Genomic DNA, 22185 nt, shown 5'->3' on the forward strand with positions numbered 1-22185 from the left:
TTACAGACCAGCACAAAGCTTTTATTTATGCCCTCGCTAAAGCAGTGCCCGAGTAAAGTTGGTTAAAAATGTGTGATTTGGTTTGGAAAATGAGTCTTGTTTTCCCTCAGGTCATGCCAGTCTTCAAAAACACTATTACGCAATGCAACTAATGTGTGTGGATTTTTAGGCCTGTGAGGGTGAGGTCATGTGAAAGGCGTGATTCTGCTAATGTGGTGAAATTATTGTATTTTTGAAATACAGTATGTTTACCATTATATTTTCTTTGCTGACTTGATCAAATTTATTGAGATGTGTTAACAAACTGCAGTCTGTGGCTTATGTTTTGTAATTATAGTCATGTATTTTTTATTGCCCTGCTATTTACAGAACAAGGCCGGATCACTCAAAGCAAGCAGCATTCCTTCAAACAGCTGGTTTTTTTTTGTCGTCATTTTTTTTCACTTGAACTGTTTTTTATACATTATTTAACTTATTTGTTTATCTGCATAATGTAGATTTTGTGTTAGCTCCATGTTATGTCAAGTACTAGTCTATACCTAAGCAATAGAACATGGGAGTGAATGTATTTTCACAAATAACATCATGGCTGTGATTCACTCATAGGCATTAGCCAATGGTGAGTGCTGTAAATTATTACAGCCCTGGCGTTGTTCATGATAATACACAACCTTGGTTTAATATATGGCAAAGTAATTATTGCGTTTAGATGCTTTGACCATTGCTAAAGTGTACTAAATCAAGTATATGAATTAAAATTCAATGTTTCTAACTTTGTGGCAATTGATTGAGAAATGCCATTTTCTGCTACAGCATGACTGTGCCCCTGTGTACAAAGTAACACCTATTAAGACATAATGTGGAAGAACACAAGTGGTCTGTACCTTAACCTTAACATCAGTGACAACCTTTGGGATTATTTGAAAGATTGGGTACTGGAGATAAACGTGTACAGACCAACAGGTTGTATATTCATAAAGTTCATGTGTATGTAGCTTATAAAAAAATGAATGAATTTATGTAGCAAATAGGTGTACCTAATAGTAGTTGGTCAGTATATGCAAAGAATCATAATTCTGCTAAATGCCAAATTTGGTGTTCATTTAGCTAGTATTTGTTTATGTAAAATGTATCACAGTATTTAAACATTCTTAACTATGGGATGCAAATGTTATGGTAAAAATAAATGAAAGTCATCCAAACTGAATGCTTCATTAAAAAAAAATCAGTGGTTAAATTTAAAATGATTTAATGTCAGTGTGTCTAAAACAGACCACAGGTAACATCTGACAATCACATTATACTACTAAAAGCCAAGATATTCTGTCCAGGAGTTTGTAATTCATAGCTCTGCTTTCTTTATCAAAGCTTTTGCATTGTGATTGCAATATAAAATGTTGACATTTTTCAGATTAATTTTTATTCCAAATACAAATCATTTAATGGATGAATATGTGGTGTTTGACATAAAGCACTAATGTAAATCTTGTGTGGATCTATGAAACAAGATTAATGTTGAGTGTGATCTGACATACACACTCTAGGTGTGTATTAAAAAAAACATTTTACCATATGTACATGTGAAGTATTTCCATGACTTCTTCTGTTATGAATAAATGACTTATTGCTTGTTTGTTTGTCCTGCTAGGAGTTTAAGCTGCCAAAGAATTACGTTGCACAAGAACCTTTTCTGCTCATATGTGCTCAACTCAGCCTTCACTATTATTAACCTCATATTTGTGGTCAACAATCCTAAAGTGGTGGAGAGGATTCCGGTAAGATTTGTTCATTTGATATTTATATCAGATCTGAGTTAAGCATTCATTGTGAAAAGTTAACACATTCATTGTGCATATTAGCAAACAGATTTATGCATGAACAAATCCACCCTAAATGACTTACACATCAATAAATTTAAGTCCCACCATTACCAAGCTGCTACTGTTGGACCCTTAAGCCATGACTTTAATGCTGATTTGTTTCATACGTAACTCACTAAATGTAATTATTTTAATTCATCATTTTTTAATTTCATACATCGTCCTATGTTTCCTGCAACACTTTAAAACTACACTAGCTCAAAGCTAAAATTGAATAAAGAAAGCACGGTTACTTATCTGCCATACTTTATAACATCACTACATTCTATTTTAAAGTCTAGCTTTTATTTTGCCCCCTTCAGAGCCTCATTATTATTATTATTATTATTGTGGGTTCATGTAAGACACTGTTGTTACCAAATGATACTGATTGCCTGATGGAGATGTCAGCATACCTGTTATATTCTCTATTATATATTCTCAAAGAAGTCTAACCTTCAAAAAGACTTTCCACTTTGTATTTTATTGACAATGTATTTTAACCAGGAAATGCTTATCAGTCCATATGTTTTTATTTTGGTCTTATTTTAAAGAGTCACTCAGATGCAAATAACGAACACAACGTATAGCTTTGCTCAGAAAATAAAAGCAGTTATGGTATAAAATAAATAGACATAATATCAAGATACTAACAGAACAAGAAAATCAAGAAAAGCTGAAAAGTAGTAGTGCCAAACTTTACCTTGAGATCTTCTAGGAAAGCAGCCATACAAGTCCTAAATGGTTTGTGGTTTAATGCTGTTGTATTCTTTTAGAAATCAATACTTAATGTCTTTGGGGGATAAAGAATGTGAAGATCTACTGTCTATACTGAAACACTTTTAAAGAGATTTAAACCTGGTGGCTGTAAATGCTCAACTAGAGGCTCCATTATGTCCTTGTGTTTATTCAACCACCGCTAAATTATTTTAGTGATGGAACTGTCAGTAAGACACCTGACATATGTGTCATCATGTGGATGTTTTCTCTGGGTACGTTTTTCAAGAACATGACAGTAATTGGACTAACTGCATTACATTAGTGAAGTTGGCAGCAGACATGGTGGGTTAAAAGATCCATTGGAATTTCTCCATAACCTAAATACATACAGTTTATTTTTTCCACAAAGGAAATTTACTGAGAGGCATTTGATTAAAACGATAAGAATGATTAAGACTAAAAAGAGGAAAATGTAATGGTAATGTAATTTTAGATTAGCTGTCAGGTTTGACTAGTGTCCGCTTTACTGAAATAATTGTGTAAATAATATGGACTGCTGTAGTGTGATGAGAGCAGATGTTTAAATCACCCTAATCTTTTTTAAATTTTCCTGTCTCTAAGTATTATGCTTTTTCTTTACATGCTGTTATGTTCTTTCTGATAAAAATACCCCATATTTAATGCATCTGGTAAGCTGTGCTGCCAGCTTTTATTTCAGTTTACCATTTGACAAGCTGGAATGGTAGCCCTCAATTCAAGTCAAAACAGATCTGTTTTAGCATAACTGTTCAGCATATTCTTTGCCATGCTATTCTTGTTTGGTCTCACTTGTTTTTGTAACAAGGGGAGACATACAGCAGCATTTTAAAGTGCTGAAATGTTACAATTAATGAGCAGGCATGCCTAGTATGCATAGTTGATATGTAAGAAATAAGTTAAGACAATGTATGCCATTATAAAGAGAAATAATAAAAAGAATGGGCAGAAAAATGTTTAAAAAGCATTAATATGCATTAAAGCTGTTGTACTTATACAACAGCATTGTTTCATATTACAATTATTTTCCTTTTAATTACACATTAATTTTTTTTACACATTTAAAAAAAATACAAATAATGTTAGTCATTTCTTAGTCAATTACTTGAAGCATCTAGCATCTATTAAATCACTATTAAGTGATAAGTAGTAGTATTTACCCACATTTTGTGTTACACTATTTTGGTTTAAGTTTAATGATAGTACTGTATGCCTACTAATAATACAGTATATTTTAATGGATAAATTAGTCTGCTTTGTCAGTTCACATTTTTTATCAAATGGTTGGTCTAAGATGTAAACAAAATACTTTGGATATCTACTTGAAAACAACCATCAAATAGGCAAATCAGAGAACAGAGGCATAACATACTGTACATAGAGGAATTTTGCTTGTTTACAAATGGGCTACTCAGAAAATCACATTAAACACTGGTCTGAATATGTAACTTTAATGGCTTTTTATTTTATTGTATTTTTTTGACTTAAAAATGTGTTTGTCAGGCCTCACTAAACAGATTACTGTAAATAAGGTACTATAGAAATTGTAAATAATTAAATAATACATTACAATAATATATGTATATATTATATATACACGTATATATAAATATAAAAGACATTGAATTCTAATACAAAGAATTGCATTCTAAATTCATTTAAAAAAAGAGTTCAGTGAAATGTGAGTCGGTGTGCTGCTTGCTGGAAGAAGTGAAACATGCTCATTCCATTTAGAGACAACTGCTTTCTCAAGTTATAATTGATGACATCTTTCGTCTGAACAGGTTTCCTCTGTTTATTGGTGTAGCTTATGATCAGAGGAGATTCCAGGTCAAATGTAGGAGGCAAAAAGCAGAAACTGTCTCAGCACACTCACTGACTGTACTGTACGAGTTTGCCTACCGGCATGAGGCAGGTTGAAATGTTTGTACTTGAACTGTATTTTAAGAGGAATTTGTGGAGCTGTGCATCTGGTTGTGAGGGTGTATCAGTCAGCATGACATGAAAATGCAGACATATAATAAAGTTATGTTACTGATGATTAATGGGCATTGGATAAAAAGCATATGGCACAGTCTAAATTCCACACACAAGTTCACAAAGAAAAACCAATCGAGACCCTTTGGGTTCAAATAAGGTCTAATACATGAGATCATTTGCCAGTTTAAATTTTTTACAAAAAATGATGCTTAAGGAAAAAGACACTGAGGGAAAATGTGTTTTCTTATTATGGGTGCATTCATTCCATATTTATTAAAGCAATAAGCCACGAGAGGCCGTGCATTACTGTGATTTTAGCACGGGGATGACGTTTTTGGCACGACGCGAAGCGGAGTGCCTAAAACTTCTTTCCCCGTGCTAAAATCATAACAGTAATGCACGGTCTCGAGTGGCTTATTGCTTTTATAAAACGGCGGTCAACATAAAATATAATAAATACAACAATGTTTAATTCATAAATGTATTTATTGTGTATAAACTTACAATAAAGCATTCTTCCGCGACGCAAAATAGTTCGATTAACAGTGTTGCTAGGCAACATGAGGGCAAAAATAACATTAATTTTTTCTATTCAGTGGCGTATTAATATGGAATGATGTGAGGTGGTCCTAGGTGTGCGTTTATCGGGGATTTTACAACGGCTTCGAACGCGGCTCAGCCAATCAGATTTTAGGACCGGAACTATCCGTTTTATAATTTCATTTTTGATATGATTCTGATTCCAACAATTACACTATCAGCACATAATATTAAAACCACATTACTAACCAAGTCAACAATTAGTAAGCTTTTGTCATCAGTTTATATTAATATGGATTTGATAGTGTATTTTGATTTTTTTTTAGTTAATTTTATGATTGTAACTGATATTAATCACTCAGGTGAGGTATGTTATGTAAAATAAATTCACCAGGTAATACTGTTGTCATAAACTTGTCAGCTCTGTATCGTGCCTGGTCTATGCATATTTTTTGTGAATTTTACAAGACTTTATTATACTGGCAAAATGAATTATTATACTTATAGTAGTTATGATAAAACTTGTAACCAACCAATTCACCTGCTTTTTTTTGGAAATTCTAAAAGTGTTTTTATTTACAAAATACAACAAAGTTGATCAGTAAAAACTCTGAATTTTTCTATTTTTAACAGTAAGAAAATTTACAAATTTATAAAAAAAATCTTCTTTTTACTGTGCTTTACAACACGTCCCAACATTTTTGGAAATTCTTAAAGTGTTTTTATTTACAAAATACAACAAAGTTGATCAGTAAAAACTCTATTTTTAACAAAAATATTTTTATTTATATATTATATATATATATAATTCTATTTTTAACAGTTAACAGTAAGAAAATTTACAAATTTATAAAAAAAAAATCTTCTTTTTACTGTGCTTTACAACACGTCCCAACATTTTTGGAAAATGGGTGTACATTATTTTTAAAGTAATAAAACCATTATTTTATATAGGGAAAATGTACTGGATTTTTATAGTAATTATATCTGGGAATTTCTGGGACATTTTGGGACTAGTTATTTTTATATTTGCTAAACTCATTGAATTTGTTTTATTTTTACAAAAATATCAGCAGAGAAAATACAAAGTAAGTTAGTGATAGAAAGACCTTCTTAGCAATTGAACCAAATAGTATTTTCTGATGGTTTAATTGTCACAAATTTGTCCTATAAATAAATACCTCTCATAAATTTGGAGGAATTCATGTTTGTTGGATGCCCAGTGATGTCTTGATAATGTCTGCCTGTTTGCTAAGTACTTTAAAAATCCAAAACGGTATGTCTCACTAAATCACTGTATGGTGCAAGCATTTGTTAATGTGATGAGCCCATTTTAATTGGATAATAATGCCCTCATACATGTTATTCAAGAGTAATTTGATTAATGCCAGAACGAATTCAAGCACTGTCCATAGTCCATAACCTCTTTTGTTTATGGAAGGTTTAGAAGCAATTTGTGCCAGAAAACAATTCGGATATGTAGGACATAATTCCAAGAAGAATTTAAGCTGTGTGAAGGCAGTGTGGTTCTAATCCCTATTTTGTATTTAATTTTACTTCACTCTATGTTTTTTTGTCATTTTATGCCCTAACAAATGTAATGAAATATTTTTGTTGCCTTTTTCTTATAAAGAGCTAACAAAATATGAGTCTTTATTTATGTGCATAATTTATTTATAGCAAATGTCTGAGGAATTCGGCCCTAAAACAAAACTTAAAATCAGCTTGATGCATTCTAAGGTTTTGTTATGAGGTCTGTTTCACAGTATTTTGTCGGGCTAACTAATTTGTCAAAACACAGCCATTTGGCATAAATGCTTGTCTTACCACGTACAGTTTTTTATATTTTGTGACTAATATACTTTGATGCACATACAGATCAAGATAAAAACTGAAAGCTGTCAGAAACATTTTGTGAGAGGATGTAACTCTACAGGGGGCAACATGCTTAAACAAGCATACACTTGTCTGAGGAGCTAAACTTAAACAAATTGTAAATTAATTACGTGTTTAACTTTAGCACTTCTGAGAATTGTATGGTTGTTTTAAGCATGTTGTCTCTTGCTGAGTTACGTTCTCTCACAAAATGTTTCTGACAGCTTTCAGTTTATATCTTGTTCCTCCATCTTCACCTTACTCTCTTTGGTGTTGTAGGTTGGCTGCAAGGTGCTGCACTTCTTCCACATGTACATGCTAGGTTGTAACTACTTCTGGATGCTATGTGAAGGGATCTATTTGCACACTCTTATTGTGGTAGCAGTGTTTGCCGAGGAGCAGCATCTTCACTGGTATTATCTCTTGGGCTGGGGTAAGTTTCAGCATTATTTTAGTTTAAAATGTGTTTAGTAAGGTGCAGCAAGGTTTTAAATTACTTTTTAGTTTTACATCAGAAATCAGAGCTTTACCTCTTCTATATTTGTTCCTGTCTTTTATTTGTATTATTCCTTTTTTTTTATTTATTGTGTTTATCTGCAGCAAGGGTTCTCAACCTTTTGGCTGTTATGTAAAATAAACATTTAAAGAAGTGAAAATCTCTTTAACCTTGGCATGGAACTCCATCAAAACAGACTAGGCAGAAACTAAAATAATAAAATCACTGCTATCAAACATCATATTTGTTAAAAAGAACCATCGCCGCTCAGGTGCAGCGCTAAAACATGCTAGCAAACCAGAGCTGACATTTCGAACTCGTCGGTTCGAAACTCAGCTCTGCCATCCGGTTGGGCTGGGCGGCTATATGAACAAAGATTTAGCTGTTGTTCATACAGGGAGGGAGCCAAATAGGGACCTCATAACTGATGCAATTACGACCTCTGCTGACTGAATGATGGCGTTTGCACAGAGTTGAGGAATAAGGCTGATCAGGGTGTGGCTCTCCGTACACAAAGCTGATCCGCATATGAACTCGCCTTGTGCAGGTAAAAAGATTCAGTCGGCTACTGCACACGTGTCAGAGGGGGCGTGTGTCAGCTCGCTCTTCTCAATCGGGGCAGGGGTCAGCACCAATAGAGAGCAAGCATAACGCAATTGGGTAAAAATCGGACGCGCTTAAATTGGGAAAAAAGGGGGGAAAATTCATTAAAACAATAATAATAACCATCAGTGATCCTCAAACCTGCTTTGCTTGACCAGAACTAATTACTAATTAGCACTAATTACTTCCTAATTACTGAAGCATTTTTGGGATATGCATCAATACATTAAAAGAAATGGCTGAAAAGAAATAGAATTTAAGTCAAGTGCTGTCTTAAAGTTAATAAAGTGGTGTGGCAAGACCTAATATTTTAAACCTAGCAGAGTTCTTCAGGCTTAAAAATCATCTACATTGATGTGACAGCCTAATATTAAATTATAGGAAGTTATTCCTTGCAGAGTTGGTGCAGCTGATTATTAAGGGACCAAGGGTAAGATTATTGTTTGAATACTTTGTCTCTTGAGCTCGCTTTGGGTGATATTATGTTTTGTATAATGTTGTAAAATTCAGTATGACAAAAATGCTGGAACAGCAAAAAGGGAGTTATTTCTTATTTTGGGGTTGACTACATTTGAATGTGTCACAGTTTAAACCCAGTAACCTTTACTGTAATTTCATCAGTCGTGCTATTAGGTAAAATTGTGACATTATACTGAAGGTGCTGCTACCAGTTGTTAGGTAGAAAACAGGTTCTCTGCTTTTATAGCTGCTTTCTGAATGTAATGTCTACAAAAAAGGCTGATAAGTAAGCTTATGTACAAACAGCACATTTTGCATTTGTATGTGAAAAATAATTATTTAAACTTGATTTATTCTGATTTACTTTTCCATATCCATTTAAATATTCATAAGTGGACACAGAAGACTTAAATGGGCAACACTTATTAGAGATGGTGTGATAATTATGGACAGTGTCTGTGTTAGCGTCTCGAAATGAAAAATTACTAATTTGGCAAAATACCTTGCTTTGAAAAGCATTTCTGTCTATGGTAAGATAAAAAATCCCCATGTAGCCACTCAGGTGGCGCAGCGGTAAAAAGAAACGCGCTGCAACCAGGGCTGGATTCTGAGAGCGTGGTATCGAATCCAGCCTTGCTTTACCGGTTCGAAGCTGAGTGGCTATATGAGCAACGATTGGCCGGTTGCTCATGTGGGGGGTGGGACAAAGAACCGGATGTGGGTCTCTCTCTGTCAGAATGCGATTGCGTTCTCTGCCGGCTGATTGGAGGCGCTTACACAGAGATGGGAGAGGGTGCCCTTAGGGTGTGTCTCTCCGCATGCAACGCTAGGTGGCGCCAAACTCGTCAATGTGTGGGTGGCAAAGATGCATCTGGCTGCTGCTCGTGTTTCGGAGGGGATACGGGTTAGCTTCAATCACCTCCGTCAGGGCAGGGTTCGGCATAGACAGAGAGGAAGCACGATGCTAATTGAACAATTGGATGCGCTAAAAAGGGGAGAAAAAGGGGTTAAAAAAAAAAAAAAAAAAAAATCCCCATGTAAATGGTGTTATTATTAATGCATTGTTTACAGATGAGGAGTGAACATCAATGGAAATTGAATTACGCTGAACTTACACTGAGGGTATTAATAGCATAATCAGTTGGGTATGACAGAGTAGATTATGTAGGAGCTTTAAACATATGATATTAAAAATACATTTCATAGTTAAATGTAGTTAGACACTCAAATATAATTCATGTGCTCTTGTTAAAGATTTAAAAACATGACCATTAATATGCAGTCCACTGTCCACGTCAATTTCAGCTAAAAAGTATAAGGATAGGAAATGGTAGGTATGACATTGAACATTAAGATTGGTAGTGTTAGGAAAAAGTAAGTCCAAATGTGCTATGCTTTAATTATTCACTCGACACTTAGACTTGTGTGCCACTGCTTCGCCATGAGGTAGCTCCCAGAAGAAAGTATTGGATTGATTTTGCTATCAGAGACAGGCCAGACATTGGTAATGAGGGTGGCAGTCTTGCATAGGCAATTTTGTTAGTGCTTTTGCAAATTTCGACCACCAAGCTGTTGCTCCTAGACATTTGTGCTTCACAGTAAAATGACTTATAGCTGACAATAACAATGTTGCAGGGCAGAAATTTTAATAAACTGACTTGGTCCAAAGATGACCAGTGTGAAATTCAATGTTGCTGATTTTATGCACTTGTTAGTAGAGTCTGTGACCAAACTATCTACATTCCATAATTGAAAGTGGTGTCCATATACTTTGATTATATCATAGGACATTTTTAAATATTTAAAATAATATAATTTGTCTGTATTTACATATTTCCTTAATAAAGTTCAGCATTTTCCACTATATTTACTGTGTGAGTAACAACATGTGTCTTTGCTGTTTTACAGGATTTCCCTTGGTTCCAGCCTCTATACATGCTGTGGCAAGAAAAAAATACTTTGATGACAGGTGAGAAACCTTCATGCTTTCCTGCTGTAAACATGCTAAATGCTAGGCTTAGTGAACAAATCTTACATTGGCTTAAATGTTTGTTTTTACCAGTTGCTGGATGAGTGTGGAGACCCATCTGCTGTATGTGGTTCATGGGCCCATCATGGCAGCTTTATTAGTGAGTCTTTACTAACACTTCACCTCACAAACCACATTTACAATCAGAGATATAGAACTGAGAGGAAAGTGGCACAATATTTCAACTGGTTTAAATTGTTTTATCTAATAAAATACCTCTATCATTTTTAAAGAGTTTTTACAGAAGAAAATACATTTACATTTGGAAACTTGTTGCACTTGTTTCTTTTGGTAATAGGAGGATTTTAATATTGTGTTGATTGTTAGGATGAAGTATTGCCTTTACAGTCTGTGTATGATTTTTTTTTTTTCCATTTTCTTGCTGTTTCCATAGAGTAATTAAAGTAATTGTAATGAATTAAAGTAAGCAACAAGTCAAATCAAACATTAATCCAGCTAAATGCATGAGTAAGTCCTAAGTTAATTAAGATCATGACACAGTGTGGCATAATGTGAAACACTTATTAATTGTAACATTTTGTTTGCATCCAGAGAAAAAGCTGCCACTGCATGCTGCTTTACTGTCAAAATTTACTCTAGTTTTTTTTTTTGAGAACTTGCCATTGCTGTAATAAACTACTCATTTAGGATTTTGTAGTTGTTTTAATGATCCTGTGAAATTGTTCTTGAAATATACACTATATGGCCAAAAGTATTTGAACACGAGCTTGTTGGACATGCCATTTTAAAAACAAATATCATTAACTTAAGTGACCTATGTGATCTTTTCAGCTATAACAGCCACTCTTCTGAGGCTTCTTACAAATCTTCCTCTCACATATTGTCTATGACTGGACCCAAAAATTTCAAACTTGGATTCGTCACTCCATAATACTTTCCACTTTTCCACTGATCTTCCTTCACTGATAATAATCATATTACCAAATACAGTTGCAACAAGAGTTGGAGATAGATGAAAGAATGAGTGCTTCCGGTCTTAAGTGAAACATGCAGAGGGTGTGTTCTGGTTTGGGGCTGCATTTCTGCCAGTGTTGATGGCTATATTGTTTAAATTGATGGGATCATAAATGCTGACAGGTTTTAAAAGTTACAGGTTTTAATTTATTTTGCCATTTCTTTTGGAAAGCACCTGTTTGGGATTGATACCAAGTGAACTGCTAATGCAGTGAAATCATATTTGGAGAGAAAATTATGGACTGTCATGAATATTATAAGTGCGTTATGGGGCTACCTGAAAAGACGAAGAAATAAAATACAGCCTAAAATCCAAAGAGGAACTCTGAAAAGTGATGGAAATAATATTATTACTGGTATAATATTTCAGAAGATCACTTTAGGACAGGCTACCCAAAAAAGTTCAAGATCTGCTTAGTTCTAAGGGAGGTCACACTTTTTAGATTTAAATTTCATTATTCTAATTTTCAATTTTGCTTGCTGTATTTTATTGTTGGTACCCCTTTCCCCAATCATACACCCCTGTTTACCGCTGAAAACTATCACAGAATCTATGTTTTATGCATATGGTTTATTTTTGAGAAAATGTTTAATTGTGTTATTTTTATGTACATAATCATTTCATAAACAAGTGTTTTCCAGGATTGAAGTGTCAGGATTGAATAACTGCCAGCAGTTATTGTTTATGCTTGATGAGCTTTATTACAGATATTTTGTGCAAAGTTAAATTAAACAGTATGTTAGATATTAAATTCACTCAGTGTTACAAATGTGCATTCATCAGTAAGGGGGAATGAAAAGCCTTTTACTGTTTTTTGCTACAGGTGAACTTGTTTTTTCTGCTGAACATTGTTCGGGTTTTGGTGATGAAGCTAAAGGACACCCACCGTGCAGAGTCCAACATGTATATGAAAGCAGTGCGAGCCACTCTAATTCTTGTGCCATTATTAGGCATCCAGTTTGTCATATTTCCCTGGAGGCCAGAGAACCGTTTAGCTGGGGAAGTATATGACTATGTCATGCACATATTACTGCATTACCAGGTAAATGATACAAGCTTTTATTTTCAAATTTTGAGAGGTTTTAAATAATGACAATGACCTTCTGCACTGCCATTTATTTTCAATTTAAGGGCTTGTTGGTGTCAACAATATTCTGCTTTTTCAATGGAGAGGTAAGCACTGCAACCACAACACTCAATACTACTGCACTTAATTGTCTTAAAAGTTAGACATTGTAGTCAACATATTCTTATTTCATAAATATTTTTTCATTATTTATTTAAACATATTCTCATAGATGAATTCTTTTTTTATTTTTATGTATATTTAAATTGTTGATTTTTATGTTTTATAACCTCCTGTTTGCCTTCTATTGCATATTTGACACAGCCAATTGTAAACAACACATTTTGTACAGCAACAAAGCAAAGAAGTTAACCACATTTAATCGGTAAATCAGTTTAGTTTATATTGTACAGAAGTGGCTCCCTAAAGTATGTTTTATGTATTTACTTATCAACCTCCCTTAATTAAGCTTATCAAGCTCCTATTTAATCAATCAAAAACATTTAGTGTAACAAAGGGACATAAGATAAATAAACAGACCGACAGACAGTTTCTTGTTGTACACCACATATACTCTACATGGCCAAAAGTGTGTGTGCACCCAAGCATCACACCCATCTGCTTAACCCAAACTCATTGGCATTTATTAGGGAGCTGTCTTACCCTTTTCTCCATTCATCTGGAAAGACTTCTAATCAGATTTTTGAAAATGACTGCAACTACAGGACCTTTAAGTGAGGGTGGGCACTAACGTTGGGCAATGAGTCATGCTTGCTCCAAAGATAAGTCTATGGAGAAAGCATAATTAAATGCCAATTGTTAGCAATAGGTGCAGTAAAACAGCTGAACCTTGTGATTAGAAGGGGTGTCCACATAAATGGGGTTAAGGCCAGGGCTCTGAGCAGACAACTGAAGTTCCTCCACATCAAACTTGCCAAACCTTGTCTTTATGAAGCTTGCTTTGTGCACAAAGACACAGGCGTGCTAGAACAGGTGAGGGCCTTCCCAAAGATTAAAGCATTTAGTTGATTTTATGTACTTGATTTTATACACCTTTTAGCAATTATTTTTGGCTTTGGGGTTAATGAGAGTCACTTTAATTGATGGCAGATGTGAACTGACTAATATTTAACATCAGTCTGAATATGTGTTTCATTTTGTGTGTTATAAGCTGGGGTGTGTCTACAGGTGGGCTGAGGTGGGCATTGTCCATCCAGAGTTAAGAGCTGCCCACCCAGAAAAAAAATTGTCATTAGTGATCAAAAATGCACTACATTCCTATTGCCATTTTGAATGTGTGGGTGTGCTTAAGCTGTGCTTCTCCTTTACATTATTGCCAACATTGAGTTACCAGGATTGTGTGCGATTTTTTTAAAGGCTATTTTCAAAATCTACCGTGGCAGCCAAAAAGCTTTCATAACAAACAGCACAAAATGAAAATAAATAACTACTCACCGCTTGCTGAGAAAGATGAGGAAGAAAGAACAAATATTTAGAAGAAAAAGGTGCTAAGACTGTAAATACTTTTCAATCAACTAAAAAACTGCACAGCACAGCAGGGAAACAAAAAGTTTGAACAGGAGTCCTGAAAGGTCAAACAGAGAAAGAGAATACATAACAGAAAATTGCAAACAGTGAAAATCATATGTATGCTTGAGCTCAAGTATCAAAAGAAAGCAGTTGGAAAGGACTGTCCAAAAGTTCAAAATAGCTAACCTAAAATTCAAATTAAAAACCTTAAGGGGAAGGCACCCAGGTGGCGCAGCGAGATATATTGCTAGCACACCAGCGCTGAGATTCTGAACTCCTGGGCGCCATCTAGCGGGCACAATTGGCAGTGCCTGCAGCAGACACGGTTCTGCTAGGGGCGGATGACCGGACTATGTGGGTCATCAATGCTGTGTAAGGACCCTGATTGGCAGATAGAGAGGCACCTGTGCAGAGTGCATAGGTGAAAAGGGTTCCGCTAAGGGCTGTGTGCGGGTCGGAGGAGGTGTGAGCAGCAATATACCCTCCTTGACTGCAATCAGGGATCCCCCAGCAGCGGAAGACAAACTGACTACGCTAAATTGGGAGAAAATGCATAAATAAAATAGGAAAAAAAAAATCATAGGGGAATGGTCAGATAAATTTGTTAATAGAGAATTAGAGGGGAGAAGAGAGTACGAGAAAGAACAGAGAAGAGTAAGAGAAAGGCAAATTCACTTCTTTTAGTGTTTACAGTTTATTTTATTTGGTTCTTATAAGTTAGCAGTTAGGTTCACAGTTAAGGTTGCATGTTTGCAAGCTGCATATTTCTGTTAAGTCCCAGCTCACTTGGTGGCCACTGGTTTAGTGATTAGCCATCTAGCAAGCCAGCTCCAGGCTAGCTATAGCTGATTTGTTGCTCGTCACTGGAGATGTTTTGTTGGGAAGGTTAAAATAAGTTTACAGAAGGCTTACACGATTAATTGTATTTAGCTAGATTAATTTTCCAGCATGGTCCTCCCTAAAATTGAATAAATTAATTGCATTCCTAGTGACACCCTAGATTTTAAGAGCGTGTGCACACTTTATTTTTAGTTTTTACTTTTTTCCTCTAAATGGTTTTAGTTTGTTTTTCAATTGAATTGCACAGATTATATATCCCATTAAAGGTGGAAATAAATCTGAAATCATTTCATTTTGGTCTGATTTTTTTAATTAATGAATGATAGCTCTTGCAGTAATTACAAGAGTAATTATTGCATTAACACAAGAAGCTACTGAATTTAGGGCTTGATTCCTTGGCTGTCAAGAGTTACATTACATCATAGTCAAGCTTTCTAAATGCACTGACTTGTTGTCCAGGACCTTTCATTCAATGCCAGACTGTCTGATTGTGCTCAGCAAGGTGGCAGATTGCGTGAGAAGGGTTCTAAATCCTGAAAGGTACTGCTTGGCCAGTCAAAGGACATTTACTAGCCTTAAAGTTTACACATGACATAACAAGGACAATGCAGACCGCCCAGCAACTTGAACAGTCGCATTTGAATGCTCAGCATGTGGTTGCTGGCACTGATAAGAATGCAGCAAATTAGCAGCCCTCATCAGGCCCTGGATAAGTCATGTTTTATACATGGAAAATTATTTCTAGGCCTGGAAAATGGGACAATTATTAGCTCATGCATGAGCAGCCAACTCTCATCAGCATCAGCGAGTGGTTGCAAACTATTTGGACATGTCCTAAAGACAAATTGTGTTTTGAGAAAAGTTGCACTGACAAATGATAATGAAGTCTTTGTGAGGGTGTTTATTTGCCCTGGCCTAATGGTTTGTCCTGTACCCTTTTGTGGGAGATTTGTGCACCCCTGTTTTGGCAGTTGCCCTACATCTTTGACTTATTCCTCAGCCTGCTTATTTTTGAGACCAACACGTATCACAAAAAATACTGTTTTCTGCATTTCCATAACCTGCCATAAAAAGGATTGTTTGGGCTGTATTGTATCAGGAGACTGGCAAGATATACTATATAGACAACTGGGACACCACTTCTAATTATTGAATTTATGTGTTTCAACCACAAGAATTGCTAACAGGTGTAACAAATAATTTATATAAAGTAAATGATATGCTTAGGTCAACAGTTCCGGTTCTTTCATTACTGTGCTCCTGTGCACAAAGCAAGGTCTATAAAGACCTATAGTGGACTGCACAGTGCCCTGACCTCAGCCCCACTGAACAGTTTTGTAATAAATTGGAACATCAATTGATGCTGTCTTAATCAACATCGGTGCCCAGCCACACAAATGCTTTTTGACTGAATGGACAGAAATTAAAAGACATAGTCATGTGAAAAGCCTTCTTAGAATTGTGGTTGTTACACACCCTAAGACATGTTTGCAGGAAAAATGGGACAAAATAACACCTAAAACACTTTATTGCTTGCTATTATTAGTGTCAAAACATCTTTTAAGTGTTGTGAGAAGGAATGAAAACATTACAAAGTGGTAAATGCAATGCAAATGAAATTGACCAGACAAAACATGAAATATCTTGTGCAAATGTAAGAAACACTGTAATTTTTACACAGCAAAAGAAGTCATTAAATTACATTATTATTTGAAGCTGACGAAACTAATTAACAGTGAAACACATGCAATGTCAAGCGTTTCTATTTGTAGTAAAATAATTTACAGAAGCACTGATATTACAATATGGGCATTTAAATACAGTGTATCACAAAAGTGAGTACACCCCTCACATTTCTGCAGATATTTAAGTATATCTTTTCATGGGACAACACTGACAAAATGCACTTTGACACAATGAAAAGTAGTCTGTGTGCAGCTTATATAACAGTGTAAATTTATTCTTCCCTCAAAATAACTCAATATACAGCCATTAATGTCTAAACCACCGGCAACAAAAGTGAAAGTTCCTGAAGTGTCAATATTTTGTGTGGCCACCATTATTTTCCAGAACTGCCTTAACTCTCCTGGGCATGGAGTTTACCAGAGCTTCACAGGTTGCCACTGGAATGCTTTTCCACTCCTCCATGACGACATCACGGAGCTGGCGGATATTCGAGACTTTGCGCTCCTCCACCTTCCGCTTGAGGATGCCCCAAAGATGTTCTATTGGGTTTAGGTCTGGAGACATGCTTGGCCAGTCCATCACCTTTACCCTCAGCCTCTTCAATAAAGCAGTGGTCGTCTTAGAGGTGTGTTTGGGGTCATTATCATGCTGGAACACTGCCCTGCGACCCAGTTTCCGGAGGGAGGGGATCATGCTCTGCTTCAGTATTTCACAGTACATATTGGAGTTCATGTGTCCCTCAATGAAATGTAACTCCCCAACACACCTGCTGCACTCATGCAGCCCCAGACCATGGCATTCCCACCACCATGCTTGACTGTAGGCATGACACACTTATCTTTGTACTCCTCACCTGACTGCCGCCACACATGCTTGAGACCATCTGAACCAAACAAATTAATCTTGGTCTCATCAAACCATAGGACATGGTTCCAGTAATCCATGTCCTTTGTTGACATGTCTTCAGCAAACTGTTTGCGGGCTTTCTTGTGTAGAGACTTCAGAAGAGGCTTCCTTCTGGGGTGACAGCCATGCAGACCAATTTGATGTAGTGTGCGGCGTATGGTCTGAGCACTGACAGGCTGACCCCCCACCTTTTCAATCTCTGCAGCAATGCTGACAGCACTCCTGCGCCTATCTTTCAAAGACAGCAGTTGGATGTGACGCTGAGCACGTGCACTCAGCTTCTTTGGACGACCAATGCGAGGTCTGTTCTGAGTGGACCCTGCTCTTTTAAAATGCTGGATGATCTTGGCCACTGTGCTGCAGCTCAGTTTCAGGGTGTTGGCAATCTTCTTGTAGCCTTGGCCATCTTCATGTAGCGCAACAATTCATCTTTTAAGATCCTCAGAGAGTTCTTTGCCATGAGGTGCCATGTTGGAACTTTCAGTGACCAGTATGAGAGAGTGTGAGAGCTGTACTACTATATTGAACACACCTACTCCCTATGCACACCTGAGACCTAGTAACACTAACGAGTCACATGACATTTTGGAGGGAAAATGACAAGCAGTGCTCAATTTGGACATTTAGGGGTGTAGTCTCTTAGGGGTGTACTCACTTTTGTTGCCGGTGGTTTAGATATTAATGGCTGTATATTGAGTTATTTTGAGGGAAGAAAAAATGTACACTGTTATATAAGCTGCACACAGACTACTTTTCATTGTGTCAAAGTGTCATTTTGTCAGTGTTGTCCCATGAAAAGATATACTTAAATATCTGCAGAAATGTGAGGGGTGTACTCACTTTTGTGATACACTGTACTTAACCCTTGTGTGGTGTTCATAGTTTTGTTACTCAACCAATGTTTGCGGGTCTGGTGGACCCACCGCATTATTGTGTTTTTAAATCAATACAGCCATAACTTATTTAACATACAGATGTTTAAGATGTTTACAAGCAATAAAGACAGCATATTTGGTTAACATTTACTATTTACCTATGTTGGATTATATTTATAAATAACAGTGCCATCCGTTTGTTGTGATAAAATATAAAAAAGGAAAAATCGTTGTTAGTGTAAGAAACACCAGCCTGAACAGATACAGTATCTGTATCAGTCTACACATCAGTCCCATTGAACACAGTCTATTCATGCTAGCCTATACAACATGAAGGTCAGCTTTACTGTGTGTGTGTGTGTGTGTGTGTGTGTTACATACATTCATTTGATTCATGTATGCTGTGTCTGTCTGTCTCTCTGTCTGTTTGTCTGTATCAGTATGTCTCTCTGTATGTCTCTCTCTCTCTCTGACTGCCTGCCTTCCTGTCTGTCTCTGCCTGTCTGTTGTTTTCTGTCTGTCTCTCTTACACACAGAGACACACACACAGCAGGACATGTTGTAGTAGGACAGAGTAAAGGGACACACTTTTATACCTGCGAACACCACCTGTGTAATATAAATGTGTAGGGGGGATGTACAGTGTGAACTCAAACGTGTTATTTTATAAGTTCTTCACACAAAATGAGCCAAAGGCAAGGAGTCTGAGGTTAAATTAATAATAAATAGCATAATTTTTCTTTTGGTAAAAATTGAAAACGGGTCCCACAGACCCAAACACCACACACGGGTTAAATTAATAAAGGTTGATGAGGTCTCTGAAAACCAGAGTTTTAGCATACTATTTATTTAGTGCAGATGTGTGTAGTTTAGGATATAATGATACGATGAGAAGCAAATCCCACTTGTATTTATCTGTAGTAAATGCAAGTTGACACAGTATATTAGAGTTAGCCACCTGGCCTGCTTTTGGGGATAGCAGACAGGATACATTTTCAGAACCACATATTTATGTTTATAGATGTGCCATATTTTTATGCCATATAAAACTTTTTTGTTTAAAAAAAAAAAAAAAAAAACTTATATAAAATAAGATATTTATAGCAAAGTTACAATGCAGTTTTGTGTCTCCTTCAGCAGATATATCTTGAAAAGAATTTGATAGAAATTCATCTGCTCATCTCTGATCACCTACAGGTTCAGGCTACTCTGAAGAGGCAGTGGATGCAGTACAAGGTTCAGTGGGGTCAGCGACGGCGTGAGCACTGGTCCATGCGCTCCACCTCATACACCACCACCTCCATCACAGAGGTGCCTGCCTTTATGTTTCACCATGACTGCAACAGTGAGCATTTAAATGGCAGGCATGCTGATGATTCAGCATGAGCTTGTATCTTCAAGGTCAGAGAGACGTACGCCTAAAGCACAAACTATCAGAGATGTGCTGAAAAACATTTGAATACAGTAAGAAGAAAGAGAAAGAAATACAAGGAAACTGCAGATCAGACAGATACAGTCCTTGCAGTTTCTTGCATCTCAGGTCAAGAACATGACACCCAGTTCTTGTGTGTTGGTAACGGTATATCTGTTGAGACATGTCTCAAGCTATATATTATCAATGTTTAAAAGATTGGAAAAGTGTGTAATAGTTTATTTAATCATCATTTTATTTTATAAATGCTTATAAAATATTTAACATTTAAATATTTAAATATTTAAGAAAAAATAGATCTAACAACATGAACCAGCAAAGAAACAGTCTTTTAAACAATAAAAGAAGCTGCTGTGAATTGCTGCTTGGGTATAAACAATTCTCTCTCACGCTATGGGTACAAGATCTTATAAACCAAAAAACAGGATTAATGCTACTACTGTGTGGTATTAGTATTATGCTGGTGTGTAGAGTAAAGCTATTTTTCTAAGTAGCACAGTTTTTTTATTTTAAATAAAATAAAATTTTAGTTTAGTTTAGAATTATATCCCTTTATAATTTTAAATTATAATAATTTGAACATAAAAATAGTGTTTTATTTCTAATTTTTAAAATTTAAGTGATAATGTTAATGTGACGACAGAACAAAGTTGGGACATTGAGTAAAATGCAGTAAAAAAATTTTATTTGATTTTCATTTCAATGTATTTTGCAAACAGAAACACTTTTAGAATTTGATGCCGGCAATACAGTTCAAAAAGTTGGAACAGAGGCAAAATTAGAGTGAAAAGATTATAGAATATTCAAGTTACAGTGTTTTGAAACATTCCTCAAAAAGCAGGTAAATTGGAAACAGTTACTGGGCTCTCAGCTGGGTATAAAAGGGATCAAAGGATTAGTCTTTACAAGCAATGATGGGTCATGGCTTACCATTTTGTGCCAAACATCAGGACAGAATTGCTATCAGTTTAAAAAGAACATTTCTCAATGCAAGTTCTCAATGGAGAGATCTTAGGCCGAGTAGGGCAAAGCCAAAAGCCATGCTTCTGTTATAAATATAATTACATGGGCTCAGGAGTACTTCAGAAAACCATTTCACTCAATACAGTCCACCACTGCATCAAAAAATACAACCTAAAACTCTATTACACAAAGAGAAAACCATACATCAATTCAATGCTGCAACACCATTGAGTTTTCTCCAGATGGTCAGATAGATGGTGGAAACGTGTGTTGTGGTCAGATGGGTTCTTGTTTTGCCCAGTTTTAGAGAAAAACAGACGTCTGAGGCATATATTGGAAATGTAGAAAGAATAAATTCTTCAGATCTTTCTGCTATGCAGAAAGTATACAGAGAGTGTGCAGCATGAGGAGGAGAATCAGATGACTGTGACTACAGACTGTTGAGAAGCTGAAGTCTCATATCAAGCATGAATACAAAGAACTTCCACTTGCCAAACCGCAACAATTAGTGTTCACAGTTCCCAAGCTCTTAATTTGCCTGCTTTTATTGGAATATGTTACGGGCCTGAAATGTTGGAACGGATGTATATTAGCAAATGTAATGAAGCTGACCAGACAAAACATAAAAATCTTGGGTTCATATGGTCTGCAATTAAATAAAGGTCACTGTATTTTTTTTACTGTCTCAACTTTTTTTCTGATTTGGAATTATTTTTAAGTAAGTGACTAGACTGGCCGGATTCTCATAATTCAGACTGATGTTTACTTTTGTTTTCTTTTTGTGATTAATTTAAATTTTATATTGAAATTTTTTTTTTTTTAATGTAAAATTTAAACTTCAAACCTTAAAAATGATCTAAACATACATATTAAACATTTATCTAGCTGAATGTGAAATGCCATTTAATGGCCTGTTTACATTATAATTATTTTTATTATTATAAACTAATACAAAATAAGCGATTATTTTAGTTTAAAATCCTATTGTTGGTTTTTAAGTGTAGTATTTTATTTTAGTTCTTTGTTGTTGTTTTGTCTACTATAATAACGCTGTACAGCACACAAGTGCCAGTAATCCTGTTTTGTTTAAGTACAATAAGCATTTTAGGATAAACAGTTTAATAATTAGCAGAAAGCAGTGCTGCTTTCCAGACATGATGCATTCAGTGGTATTGTAACATATTCAATGCTGTGCTGTGTTCTTCTTTACTTTGGACATATTCAGCACTGTACATAATTGTAGAAGCCTTTAAAAAATGAATGAAGCAGTGGACATTGATTTCAAACTGTTAAACTGTACTAATTTTGTATATC

General features: G+C 35.6%; 1 protein-coding gene across 1 annotated transcript in view; it reads left to right on the forward strand.

Moving 5' to 3' along the window:
* Positions 1-19909, forward strand: part of calcr (calcitonin receptor) — a 31827-nt gene extending 11918 nt beyond the window's left edge. Inside the window, exons 9-15 of the mRNA XM_062990687.1 lie at positions 1649-1775; positions 7290-7443; positions 10477-10537; positions 10631-10697; positions 12397-12615; positions 12705-12746; positions 19674-19909. Coding sequence (XP_062846757.1) covers positions 1649-1775; positions 7290-7443; positions 10477-10537; positions 10631-10697; positions 12397-12615; positions 12705-12746; positions 19674-19862 — 859 coding nt within the window. The 3' untranslated portion in view covers positions 19863-19909. The remainder of the gene's footprint in view (positions 1-1648; positions 1776-7289; positions 7444-10476; positions 10538-10630; positions 10698-12396; positions 12616-12704; positions 12747-19673) is intronic.
* The last annotated feature ends 2276 nt before the right edge of the window (positions 19910-22185 follow it).

Source organism: Trichomycterus rosablanca, chromosome 2 (assembly GCF_030014385.1).
Source record: "Trichomycterus rosablanca isolate fTriRos1 chromosome 2, fTriRos1.hap1, whole genome shotgun sequence".
NCBI classification, from domain to species: Eukaryota; Metazoa; Chordata; class Actinopteri; order Siluriformes; family Trichomycteridae; genus Trichomycterus; species Trichomycterus rosablanca.